Source organism: Populus nigra, chromosome 2 (genome assembly GCF_951802175.1).
Source record: "Populus nigra chromosome 2, ddPopNigr1.1, whole genome shotgun sequence".
In the NCBI taxonomy this organism is placed as follows: Eukaryota; Viridiplantae; Streptophyta; class Magnoliopsida; order Malpighiales; family Salicaceae; genus Populus; species Populus nigra.
In genome coordinates, this window is record NC_084853.1 from 23,082,310 (window position 1) to 23,094,257 (window position 11,948).

General features: G+C 34.8%; 1 protein-coding gene across 1 annotated transcript; it reads left to right on the forward strand.

Annotated features, from left to right (window-relative positions):
• Window positions 1-9,459: 9,459 nt before the first annotated feature.
• Window positions 9,460-10,521, forward strand: LOC133682885 (L10-interacting MYB domain-containing protein-like). The gene is made up of 3 exons (XM_062106433.1): window positions 9,460-9,780; window positions 9,878-10,262; window positions 10,373-10,521. The coding sequence occupies exons 1-3, from the start codon at window positions 9,460-9,462 to the stop codon at window positions 10,519-10,521; spliced, it is 855 nt and encodes a 284-aa protein (XP_061962417.1).
• Window positions 10,522-11,948: the final 1,427 nt, after the last annotated feature.

The following is an 11,948-nucleotide window of genomic DNA, read 5'->3' on the forward strand; positions in this document are numbered from 1 at the left end:
AAATTGATTTGGACCAAGACTTACTTTTTCTTGTCATTTAAAATCTATTTACACTTTTTCATCTTTGAAAACAAATCCATCAATCATTTTCAACCAAGTTATTGTTAATTTAATTTCTCTTGAGTTTTGTTTTGTTACCTAGCTTAATTTCCAGATCTAGCTCTCTGTGGATATGACCTCGATCTTACCGAGTTAATTGCTACATCGCACACTCGTGCACTTGCGAGTTAAAACAAGCCGAACATAAAAAGCGGTCAAGCACCTTGCAACCAAGAAAAGAGCTTAGCCTTGCATAACTATTGAACAACTACTTCTAAAGAATGAAAAGAGCATGATTTTTGGGTTTGTAGAGGAGAGAATTTGTGTTTATTCTCTGCTTGTTGCTGCCTCCTTCTGCTCTCCCTTTTTTTCTGCTGGCTGCTGCCCCTTCTCTCTTTCTTTTTATATGCTAAGAAACCCTAGTCTCTATTTTACAAAATAGTCCTTCCTTAAGTTGGCAGTTTACATTTAAGTACTTCAATAACTATTTTTCCTAAAAAGAAGAAATATCCTTGCATGAAATCTTCAAAATCTGACTTAGAGGAGCTAAATTGCTGATATAAAAACTTGGATGTCGGTTTAGATGCTTCGGAATGTAATTTGGACTCGTTTCTTCACGAAACCTGTTTGCTGGCAGAATTCAGTTGTCATCTTTGGAAAATCATATCTCCCTCATATGACATCGTTTGTGGCTGCAATTTGGAGCGTGGATAGGTCTTTGAATAAGTAATCCAAGAAAATCAAGTTTGCATCAATTGGACTTCTGTAGCTCCAGATATTAAATTTTGAATGGCCAAAGGTCAACACTGGCAGAATGCGAGATTTGACTTTGCAGGATGTGATTTCCATGATCTTTCTCCTTTTATTTTTCTTGCATTACATTTCCAGAAAGGTATGGATGTTAGCTTTTTAGTGTCACTGGAATCACTTCATTTCAATCTCTAGAACTCACGCTTTGCACAAAACATCGACTGAACGTCAAATCTGTCAATTACCTCCAATTTACTCCTTTTTGCATCTTTCATCCAAAAATGCCTTCAAAACATAAAAAAAAGAATATCAAGGTATTTTATATATATAACATGGACAAAACATTAGGTAGATGTGGGTGAAACTATCGAATAATATGGTTACATCAGTTTTCACCCCAATTCTTCTATAGAAGTCTTCAACATCTTATCCCTAATCAGCTTTCCTTGCATTTTCAAATTCTGGACTGATCGAGTTGGCACCTTTGGACAAATAAGTGTGAATCTACAAACCTCCAAATTGAGTAAGGTTGGATCCAAATGAAATGTGTGCACCTCTTCTACCAACTTCAGGTGGTCTTAGACAACATTCATGTTGAAGTTGCTCTAACAAGACCTTGAAAATGGTCAACTCAATCAGTCATGACTGTGACATCCATTTGGTAAAACCACTGACTTTTTTCGTGTGTTCACACTCAAAACTTTCTCAATAGGTTCTTATAAAGGGCTGACCACATTTCTCTCAAAATCAAAAGGCTAAAAAACAGCTCCTTGGTCTCCAAGTTTGGCAAAACCACTAAAATCCCCAAAACCAAAACCATCACTATAAAACCAGTCTAGTACAGAGCTTCCAACTTGTAACACCCCAAATCCTTCAGAGGATGTTAAATATGGAAATACTACAATAATTTTACATTTTAAACTAAATATGTGTTTTGTCTGTGACTTCTTTTCATGACAATTTTTTTTGTATTTATACATATCATCATATTCCTCTATTGATAAGCAATTCTAATGAAAATTTGGCAGAGTTTCCTTTATAAATGGATATATTTCTTCATTACATAATTGTTGTAACCACATAGACCATTCGTCCTAGAGCTTATTCCATATCATCTTAACCACAAGTCAATCTCAACCTCACATATATATTTCACCTTTTGATAACAATATCATATTCATTCACAAGAATATAACTATAAACAATTGCTAGGAAATGAATATGTTAAATCACATATACATATTGATCTTGAGATATATATATATATATATATAAATAGAAAGCATAATCTAAACACACATGGAAATTTATACGGATAGGACATAAATGTCGTTTTACATAAAATATTTCACTTAAGGATTTCATTATATAAATCTAACATAGATAGGACAATGTCATTAAGAAAGAGAGGTAATGGAAAGAGTTTTTAGTTTAGTTTACAAAATTAATTACATGCACAACAAAAGTTTTGAAATCCTAGAGTATGTTTATCGCCTAATTACTTGGTCCACCAATACACGAAAGTCCTGCAACAAAGATTAATTAAGCATAAATTTATATTTCAAACACAGTTTTACTCCTAAGTATATACGATGATAAGAGTACTTGTTATTCCTATCCAATCCTATAGAAAATTTTATGAATGATGGTTACACTTTCAAAATAATACACACGACATTTACACATGCATTCATAAAACAACAAGAACATACTTAATCATAAATAATTTACGAAGACTTTGCCATACTAGTTTTATTTCGACAACCCATCTCCCCCTATTGATTTCTACCAATTTAGGGAGAACATTCCCAACATTGAGCTTTTGTATATTTCAAGAACAACCTCAATTACATGATTTCTGAAAACTCTAGTAACAATCCCAATATTGGCTTTCGCTCATTGCAAAAACAACTTCATTACATTGGTTTCCGAAAAACTTTAGAAACGGTTTCAACATTGGCTTTTTCTCATCGTGAAAGTAATCCAATTTCATTTGGTTTCTGAAAACTTCACAACAATCTCAACATTGGCTTTCGTCCATTGTGAAAGCAACTCAAATTCATTGGTTTCTAAAGACTTTGGAAACGATCTCAACATTGGCTTTTGCTTATTGTGAAAGAAACTAAAATTTGTTGGTTTTCAAAAACTTTAGAAACAATCCCAACATTAGCTTTCGCTCATTATGAAAGCAACTCAAATTCATTGGTTTCTAAAAACTTCAGAAACGATCCCAACATTGGCTTTCGCTCATTGCAAAAGCAACTCTATCTTATTGGTTTCTGAAAAACTTTGAAAACGATCCCAACATTGGCTTTCACTCATTGAGAAAGCAACTCAATTACATTGATTTCACATCATATTTACGATTCATCCATATTACTTTTATGCTTAGCATTCATAATTACAACTGGAAATTTAAATGTAACCTTATAAGTTATAAGTGAGATTTTACTTACCTTTTTCTCTGGTCAAGTGAGCTCTACTGATCGAAGATCCTATTCAAGGTGTTCCCCCTGGACCATATGAATATTTTTCACCAGTCAATTCTTTAAAAATTTACATACTCATTCTTTGTATAAGAAACACTTCTTTTAACTTCATAGTAAAACTCATTGTGTTCAACAATACATGACAATGCACTAAACTACTATTTAGTGTTACTCTCCCCCCTAAAGTTGTAGAACTTGATTTTATTTGTGGTTTATTTCTTTAATAATCTAAGACACAAATACATAACTTTAATGAAGAGGGTTAAACCCAATTCTACCATTTACACACTTAAATTCATAGAAATACAATAGCACGTGGGTCTGTCCTGTAATATACAACCTAACCCTTCTCTAGTGTTTTATCTACATTTGGAGTTCTATAACTCCAAATGGGGTAAGGTTTGTTTCCTGCAAAAACTAACATCACTAACCACATTTTCCATGAGACACTTACCCTAAATTTCCTCATTTGTAAGTCTTAATTTTTGGTTTAAGGTCTGATGTACATTATGTCCAATAGTTCCCAGCCTAACCTGTCTTCGGGTTTTTATCTATATATAGAGTTCTATAACTATGATTTGGGCAACTCCATTCCAATAAAAAAAAAATAACACCCAAATCTACAACTTTCATGAAGGATAACATCTCAAATGTTGCCTTCAACTAGTCACATTTCTGGTCAAAAGTTAGTTAAAAATATTATCCAGATTTTTGGTTTTGTAGGTCTAACACATAACCAATCATTTTCATGCATTTTTCCCTTATTTTTATCATCTTTTGTATACAAAACATGTTATTTCCACATAAATGATTATTCTTGAGATTTTACACATTCAAAATTAAACTTCACAAGAGCATGCACCACATGAATTTGTTTATTGTTTATGTTTTCAACACACTATAGTTTCTTGTGTGATCCTACACTTGTTATTTTAACATGCATACATAATTTAACATAAAAAAGTTCCCCCCTCGTCATTTTGTTCATATCTGACTGAAGGCTTTAAGTTTTCTCTTACTCGTCTTATTCTTCAATATTTTTAAAACACTGTCAAGTCTTCTTCACCTCCCCCTTTACACTCTATCATTATTTTCTATCTACCCTAGAAAAAATCCCTCCAGAATCCTGATCTAAGAGTTAGTATTTTTGTATAAAACTTACCCAAGGTATTAGAAATTAGTTTAAAAAGGTTTTAGGTTTGTCCTAGCTGTGTTTTTTGCTATTCAAAGCTCTTTCTCCCTTAAATCTTTTGGCTTTTCTTCATCTCAGTCTCCTCACTTCTTCTCCCTCAATTTATTTTGTTTTTGGTGTTTAAATCTTCACTCAAACCCCTTATTTTCTCTCATGGATTTATTTACATGTGTTTTCTCTACTTGTTCTTTGAGAGAATGTGCTAAAGAGAATAATGACTCCTTCTTTGTCCTCCTTCTCTTTTTGGTGTCGGCCTTTCTCTTCTTCCTAGGACTAACAGGTTTTTCTCCTTTTTTTTATTCTTCACTTGTTCATGTTTTTTTCAATTTAGTCCTCTCATCCCTTGTTTTTCCTATATTAGGCCCTAATTTCTCCTTATTCACTTATGTGTATTTCATACTTTAAGCTAAAAGTTTTGTATTTCACTAATGAGTTCTTCTTTATTTACTTAATTTCATACATTTATTTTCTAGGGGCTTACACAACTACTGAAGAAGATTTTAGGCTTGATGAAAAGAATCACTTATAGTCTGTGTTTTTAAAAAGATAAAGATGCAAAGGGTAAAAAGAAAGTGTTTTTTGAACAACCAACAGTCATTAAGGCAAACGATGTAATAATTACAACTCGAAATAAGCATTAGTAAAGGATTGGTGTCATATCTGTATAGGAGTTTGGTGCTACTTTAATGGTTGGCAGTTAGTCAGACAGAATAGACTGGAAAGCCTCTGAGGAAGATAGAAGAGATTCTTTTAGAAGAAAAACGTAAGCTATTTTAGTGGGACGAGACCTTGAAAGAAGAAGAGAAAAGAAATAAGTTGATGGTGGAGTAAGCTTCCTATATCCTCTCTCTTCCAGTCGATCTGGAGTATAACCAGTATTGTAGCATATTAAGTGCCTATAATCATACCTATAAGCAAAGGCAGAGACAATAGCATAGGCAGCCATTAACTTTCAATCTAAAAATTCCCACCAAACAGATTCCTTTGCTTTATGGCAGGAATAATAGGATAATTAGAGGGCTTGTCTTTAAGCAGTGAGGGAAAAAAGCAGGGTTTCAAACCTCATACTAAAAGAAAGGATCAAAAGACTGATTGAAGCTGAGAGAGATGGGTCCCGTGTCAATCAAGTGGAGGTTGAAGTCCCATTAAGAGACCGTTATGCAGGAAAAGATGATAGCAAAGATTACCTTCACTCATGACAATATACTTATGGAAGGGAAGCCAGTAGCCAGAAGGTATGTTGGTTGCAACATGGCTTTCATAACCTTTCTCCTTTTATCATGTGTTTCCATGTTATTAGGGCATCTATTAGTAACCGTGTGCTTGTCCAGAACGTGGATTTCTTCTCGAAAGTTTTCTTTATGTAAACCCTTTCATTAAGGGTTTTTCTCCAAAACCCTTCCATTTCAATCAGAGGGCCAAGATTGATCAATTTTTAATTGAATCTAGCAAAAAAAAACCTAGTAAAACCCTATGAATAACCCCTGAAAATCAGAGTCAAGGAAGAGAAAAAAAAAAGGAGAAAAGGAGGGAAATATTGAGAAAATACCCTAGTTGTGAGGGTTTATAAGCCTAACACAAGGGTTTATTCAGTTTTGAAAAAGCATTAAGTTTATGGAAGCAAAACTTTACAAAGAAGAGCAAAGAAGGCAATAGTTATTCTAGGGTTTTAAAAGTATATTTTCTAACCTAAAAATGGAGTTCATGTGGCCTACTTAAGGAGGTTTTGGTTATCATTTGGTCTGCATTTATGTTTGTGAATAGGGTGATGCTTAAATAGTAAGGGTTGTGTTTGTTTTTTTTTTATTGTTGTGATTTTGATTCTCCGGTTTAATGTTTGTTTTTAGGGTGCATTTGATGTTTTTAACATGACAAAAGCTTTCTAGTTAGGTTAGTTTGAATAAAACAATGTTTGTTTGTTTTGTTTTGTTTTGTTTGATTAATGTATTGTGAAGCAATATTGTTGATCCTAGGTTTATAAGGCTTGTCATGAACAAAATATATTTAGGAAAACAATTTTGGAATCCAAATTGCATTGATATATAAGCTAGATAAGATTTGGCAATTTTACAAATTGAAACTTTATGCATGTTATTAATGATTTAATGTTATTTGTTAGTTTTTTGGATTCAACTATGTTTGGTATTGATAATGTGATTTGTGAGGATCAAAAATAGTGTGTTTAGAGGCCTAAATACCAAATCTTGGTTTTAGCAGTAGTTCTTCAATTTATGGAAATTTTCCAGATTCTGGGTTTATGTTCTTCACTTAAACTTTGTCTTAGCTTTTTGTTTTAGAGTTGTTTTGGGCTAATTCTTGGAATATACATGCCAACTTATCATCTTTAGCAAATAATTTAGGGTTAAAATGCATCCATAACATATATTCATGTATTTAGATTCTAGGGTTCTTTTGACTGCCCAAATATATTTTGATCAAATTATGACTTTTGAGTATTAATCAAAGAAAATTAATGCTTGATTATTGATCTATGCATGATTACAAACAAAACATTGTCCTTGATTGCATGAAAACTTGTATGGTTTGTGATTTGTGTTTGCTGGATTTGGTTTGAATGTTCATTGTGTTCTTTCATGTTCTTAGTGTTTGATTTGTTTTTTGTATAAATGATGGACCTACAAGTAGGCTGGAATAAATAGGAGTGAACTGAAATAAATAGGCTAGAATTTAAATATCAAAAGTTAACTTGAAAATTCCCAAAATTATTTCGGGTATTCATCAATTTTAATTGGGAGTATTTTGCACCACATCATATAAGTTATGGAAAACTCTTTCGTCTTCTAGGATGGATGAACCCTGTCAAGACACCTACATGGATTCTTCCCACAAGAATTTATTTAGGCATACGAGCCCATAATAAATTCAAAACACCGGATTTATTCATGAGAATAAACCTTTATTCTAAGTCATAGACGAACCATTAGTTAAGAACCCATCAATACCTTTAAGCCACATATAGACCACACAATGTAGGTTACCTCAAGTAAGGTGCACTAGGGGTGTTAATACATTCCATAGCCATAATCAGTCCCTTACTCTAGAATTTTATATAAAACCAGTCTACCAGGGTCTCATAGTGACCCTGAACCAAACAATTAGGTGGTGACTCCTTGATCCCGACATCACAATGTTGTGCATACACGTGCGATAGAATAGCGACACCACTGGGAATTTTATGTTTTTGACAGTTTTAGACTAGGATTTGTGTGTTTTATGTGGTTTATGTGACTTAGAGGCCATTTGGTAATGCGGCTAGACCTGAGGTGAAGGCAAAACACAATGTAAAAGTGTTTTGTTATGTTTTAAACATGGGTTGAAATTGGTGGGACCCATCATCACTAGTGGCCAAACATGTGGTTACCAAAAAGTTGGATGTAGCTGCTGCTAACCAGCAGCAACCTCAACTTTTGTCATCCACCGACACTCTCCACGCAAAAAAAAAGCTGTTGGATAATTACTCCTCTCCCAGCAAAAATCAAATAAAAAAAAACCGTTGGATAATTACTCACTCTCCCAGCAAATCAATTCTTCACTCATCCACTGTCAAAAAATTCAATGAAGCACACGTTTCCATCCAACCTAGCAGATCCCTCCTTCCTCTCAGAAGTTTTTCCCTTCTGTTTTTCTACCCGAGACGCCTTGCCAAGCTCCTGATCTTGTGAGGTTGCTGTAAAATTTAATTGCAGTCGTTTCTTCGTACTATGTTTATCCCTTCTCTGTCTCACATAAAAAAAATTTCAGCTCACAAACACACTCACTGCAAAAAAAGTTCTCTCCTCTACTGTCAAAAATAATTTCCCCTTTTGTTTTTCTACCTGAAACGCCTTGCCAAGCGCCTGATGTTGTAGATCTGCTTAATATAAAGGTATATTGTCATTTGTATCATTTTTTTGTTCATCTGCATCAGCTTAAAATAATTTCCCCTTTTGTATTTCTTCTCACAATTTGTTCAGGATTGTTGATGTTATGCCTGCAAAGCCGAGTTCGTGTGAGAGGCAAAAGAACAAGGGGACACTGAGAAATTATTTGGACAAAAAAGGAGACGGTGTTGCAGTAAAGAGTATATGTTTCTGTTAACCAATTACGCCTCCTTGAAGATAATTATATAGATGTATATATGTTTAGGTGTTGGGTATTGTTCTGAGTTACAATATTATGAATATATTGTGCTGTGAGGATTGTGAATTAAGCACACCAATTTTCTTGCATAGATGCCGATATGGAACAAAAATTAGGTGTTGTGATAATAGGTTAATTAACCATTTGTTTGTTTTAAAAAAAAATTCATTGCTGTGTAGACAATACCGCTTTGCAGAAGTTGATGTAGTGTTAATTTGGATACTGTTGTTGCCATTTGAGTCCAAATCTGCGTTGCTTCATGTGATATTGTTTTTATAACTTGATCCTACACGATACCTGCTTATACTTATTTCTTTTGGGGTTTGAGAACTGGGAGGCGATGGTTTATGAGAACGAATCCACAATTTCACTGTCTAACATAAAAAAAATGTTTAGAATCTGTTTGATATGTTCAGGGTTTCGGATGATGAAAGAAACTGAGCTGACTGTAATGTTTTTGAACTACCTTGATGAAACACCACTGCAATTACCTCATGTATTATATGACAATAATATAAGACAACTGCCTGTTTCATCAATTACTATACACATAAAGTATACTATAAGACATCTATGTTTCATGAAGATGTGCAGTATTGATGGGTGCTATTTGTAGGACACATGCATGTTGTATGGAAGGGCTAGAATTGTTATAGAATGGTAATCACGTGTTGGACACAGTATAATTCAAAACTTGCTACAGACAAACAGCTTTGAATTTAATTGTTCTTTACGGTACTGATTGTAGTACATCCTTGCATGTCATCTACACTTCCATCCAATATTACGCAAATTATTAGCAGATTACAATTCATAATGTTTGCTTGCAAATATGTTATCCAAATAGGAATGGATAATCCTGAAACTATTGATAAAGCTGCTTGGAATAAAGAAATATTGCATGTCTTTTATGACCTTTGCATCAAGGCCATCGACATGGGAATGAGACCGAATACTCATTTCGACAAGGCTGGTTGGAAATATTTGCTGACATCTTTCAAAGAACAAACCGGTCATGCATTTACGAAGACACAATTGAAGAACAAATGGGATGGCTGCAAAAAGGATTGGAGGATATGGACGAAGCTCATTTCAGAAACTGGTGTGGGCTGGAGTAATGAATTAGGGACAATTTCTGCAAGTGATGAGTGGTGGAAAGCAAAAATTCAGGTTATTTGTCTGTTTCCTTAATTTTTAATTTGGTTAAATCTCAGTTTAGTAATTACCAAAATATTTAGGCAAGCTGCATTCCATTTGTTTTGTGTAGGAAATAAGAGGAGTAAAAAAATTTAGGCAAGCTGCTATCGAACCGTCTTTACGTTTAAAGTTCAACAGAATGTTCTCCAACATTGTAACTACTGGAGAGTATGCATGGGCACCATCGGCTGGAGTCCTTCGTGATGATAATATTGGTGTTGTTGAGGATTCAAATGACAATAATGAACAACCTAATTTGGAAGAAGGAAGCGGTGATTCAGAAGAGGATGGAATTCCAAATTTCACCGATGATATGTGCAACATGGTTAGAGGGGTTAATATGTCAAGCAGTAGTAACACACGCAGCAGTGAAAAGAGAAAAGCAAGAGAACGTCTTGACATTCAAGCAGGGAAAAAAAAAGAAGTTCTGGAATTGGGATGCAACTACTGTCACGGTTTGATCAAATGGTTCACAGCATGTCAAACAATAGTGATTCCACATCTATACATAGAGTTAAGAAAGGGTGTAGTATTCATGAGGTTATGACTGAGCTGCACTTAATAGAAGGAGTTCATATTGGTAATGATTTTCATGTGTATGCTACTGAGTTCTTAGGTATGAGAAGGAATAGAGAAATGTGGTCAACTATGGGTAGTCTTGAAAACAAGATGAAATGGTTGCAGAAAATGTTTACACGGCGTAAAGCACCTTAGACGGAGAGGTATATATTGATCCCGAATGCCCTGTAATTTATTTATTTGTTGCTAATATTATTATCTAAATTGTTATGTAACATGTTTTAAAAGGTCTTGTCAATTATTTATATTTGCAAAGATCTGAAGATGATAATCGACCAGAATTGTTCGGGACTCTATTTGTAATTTTAACAATTCTCATCTGACATGGAGAGACTGTTTGCAAGTTCTAGTTTTCGGTTATGGAGCATTAATATTTGTTATTTTCATGCTAAGGACTGTATATTAAAGTGTCGAAAAGTTGTAGTGTTATTCGATACTTGCTAAGTATTATGAATTGCAATCCGGAAAATTTCTATCATACAATGCAAGGAACTTGTGATAAAAACTTGTCATGTGTACTATCATGCAATGCAAGGAACTTGTGATAAAAACTTGATGTTGTAAACAAAAGGTTGTTAACTAATTAATTTTTATTTCCCATTACAAATGTGATGTGGATTAACGGGAAGGAAAAAAAACAATATACAAAATGTGAAACATATTAAAAAAGGTGAAAAGAAAAAAATGCAAGGATTCGAAATACAAGTCGCATGCAAAAACTAGCTAACTGGTACACTGCGATAGAACTGCTCTCGACCTTGCACTTTGGTTACAAAAGATAAAAAGAAAAAAGAAAAAAATGCAAGGATTCAAAATACAAGTCACATGCAAAAACTAGCTAACTGGTACACTGTGATAGAACTACTCCCGACCTTGCACTTTGGTTATAGAAGATAAAAGTAATGAACACGGGTTGTTAAATACCGAACCTGTGTGACAAGGATGAACCAAAACAAAAGGGAAAATAAAAGGCAACCTCACTTGTACACAAAGCACTGTTATCTACAATGCTTTAAGAAGAGAAAACAAGGCAGCAGAGACAGAAAGGCAGGGGAACGAAATCATAGGATAGCAGAGGCAACCACGGGATAAACAGAGGGCCGCCACCACCACCAACCTTCCTCGTCGTCGCCACAACAACCATCTGCCCTCATTGTTGTCAACAGCAGCACCACCAACAGCGGGGATAGAAGCGACCACAGTAGGGGAAAACACAACAGAGGCAGTGAGAAGGAAGCAGAGCAGCTTCAGGCGAAAAAACAGGGCCACCGCGGGATAAACACCAGGCCACCACCGCCAACCTTCCTCGTCTCCACAACAGCAACCGTCTGCCCTCATCGTCGTCAACAACAGCACCACAAAGAGCGGGGATAGAAGCGACCACAGCAGGGAAAAACGCAGCAGAGGCAGTGAGAAGGAAGCAGAGCAGCTTCAGACGAAAAAATAGGGTCACCGCAGGATAAAAACCAGGCCACCCCGCCAACCTTCCTCATCTCCACCATATCAACAGTCTGGCGACATTACATCAACTGTAGCAGCACCATCAGCGGGGAAAGGAGCAA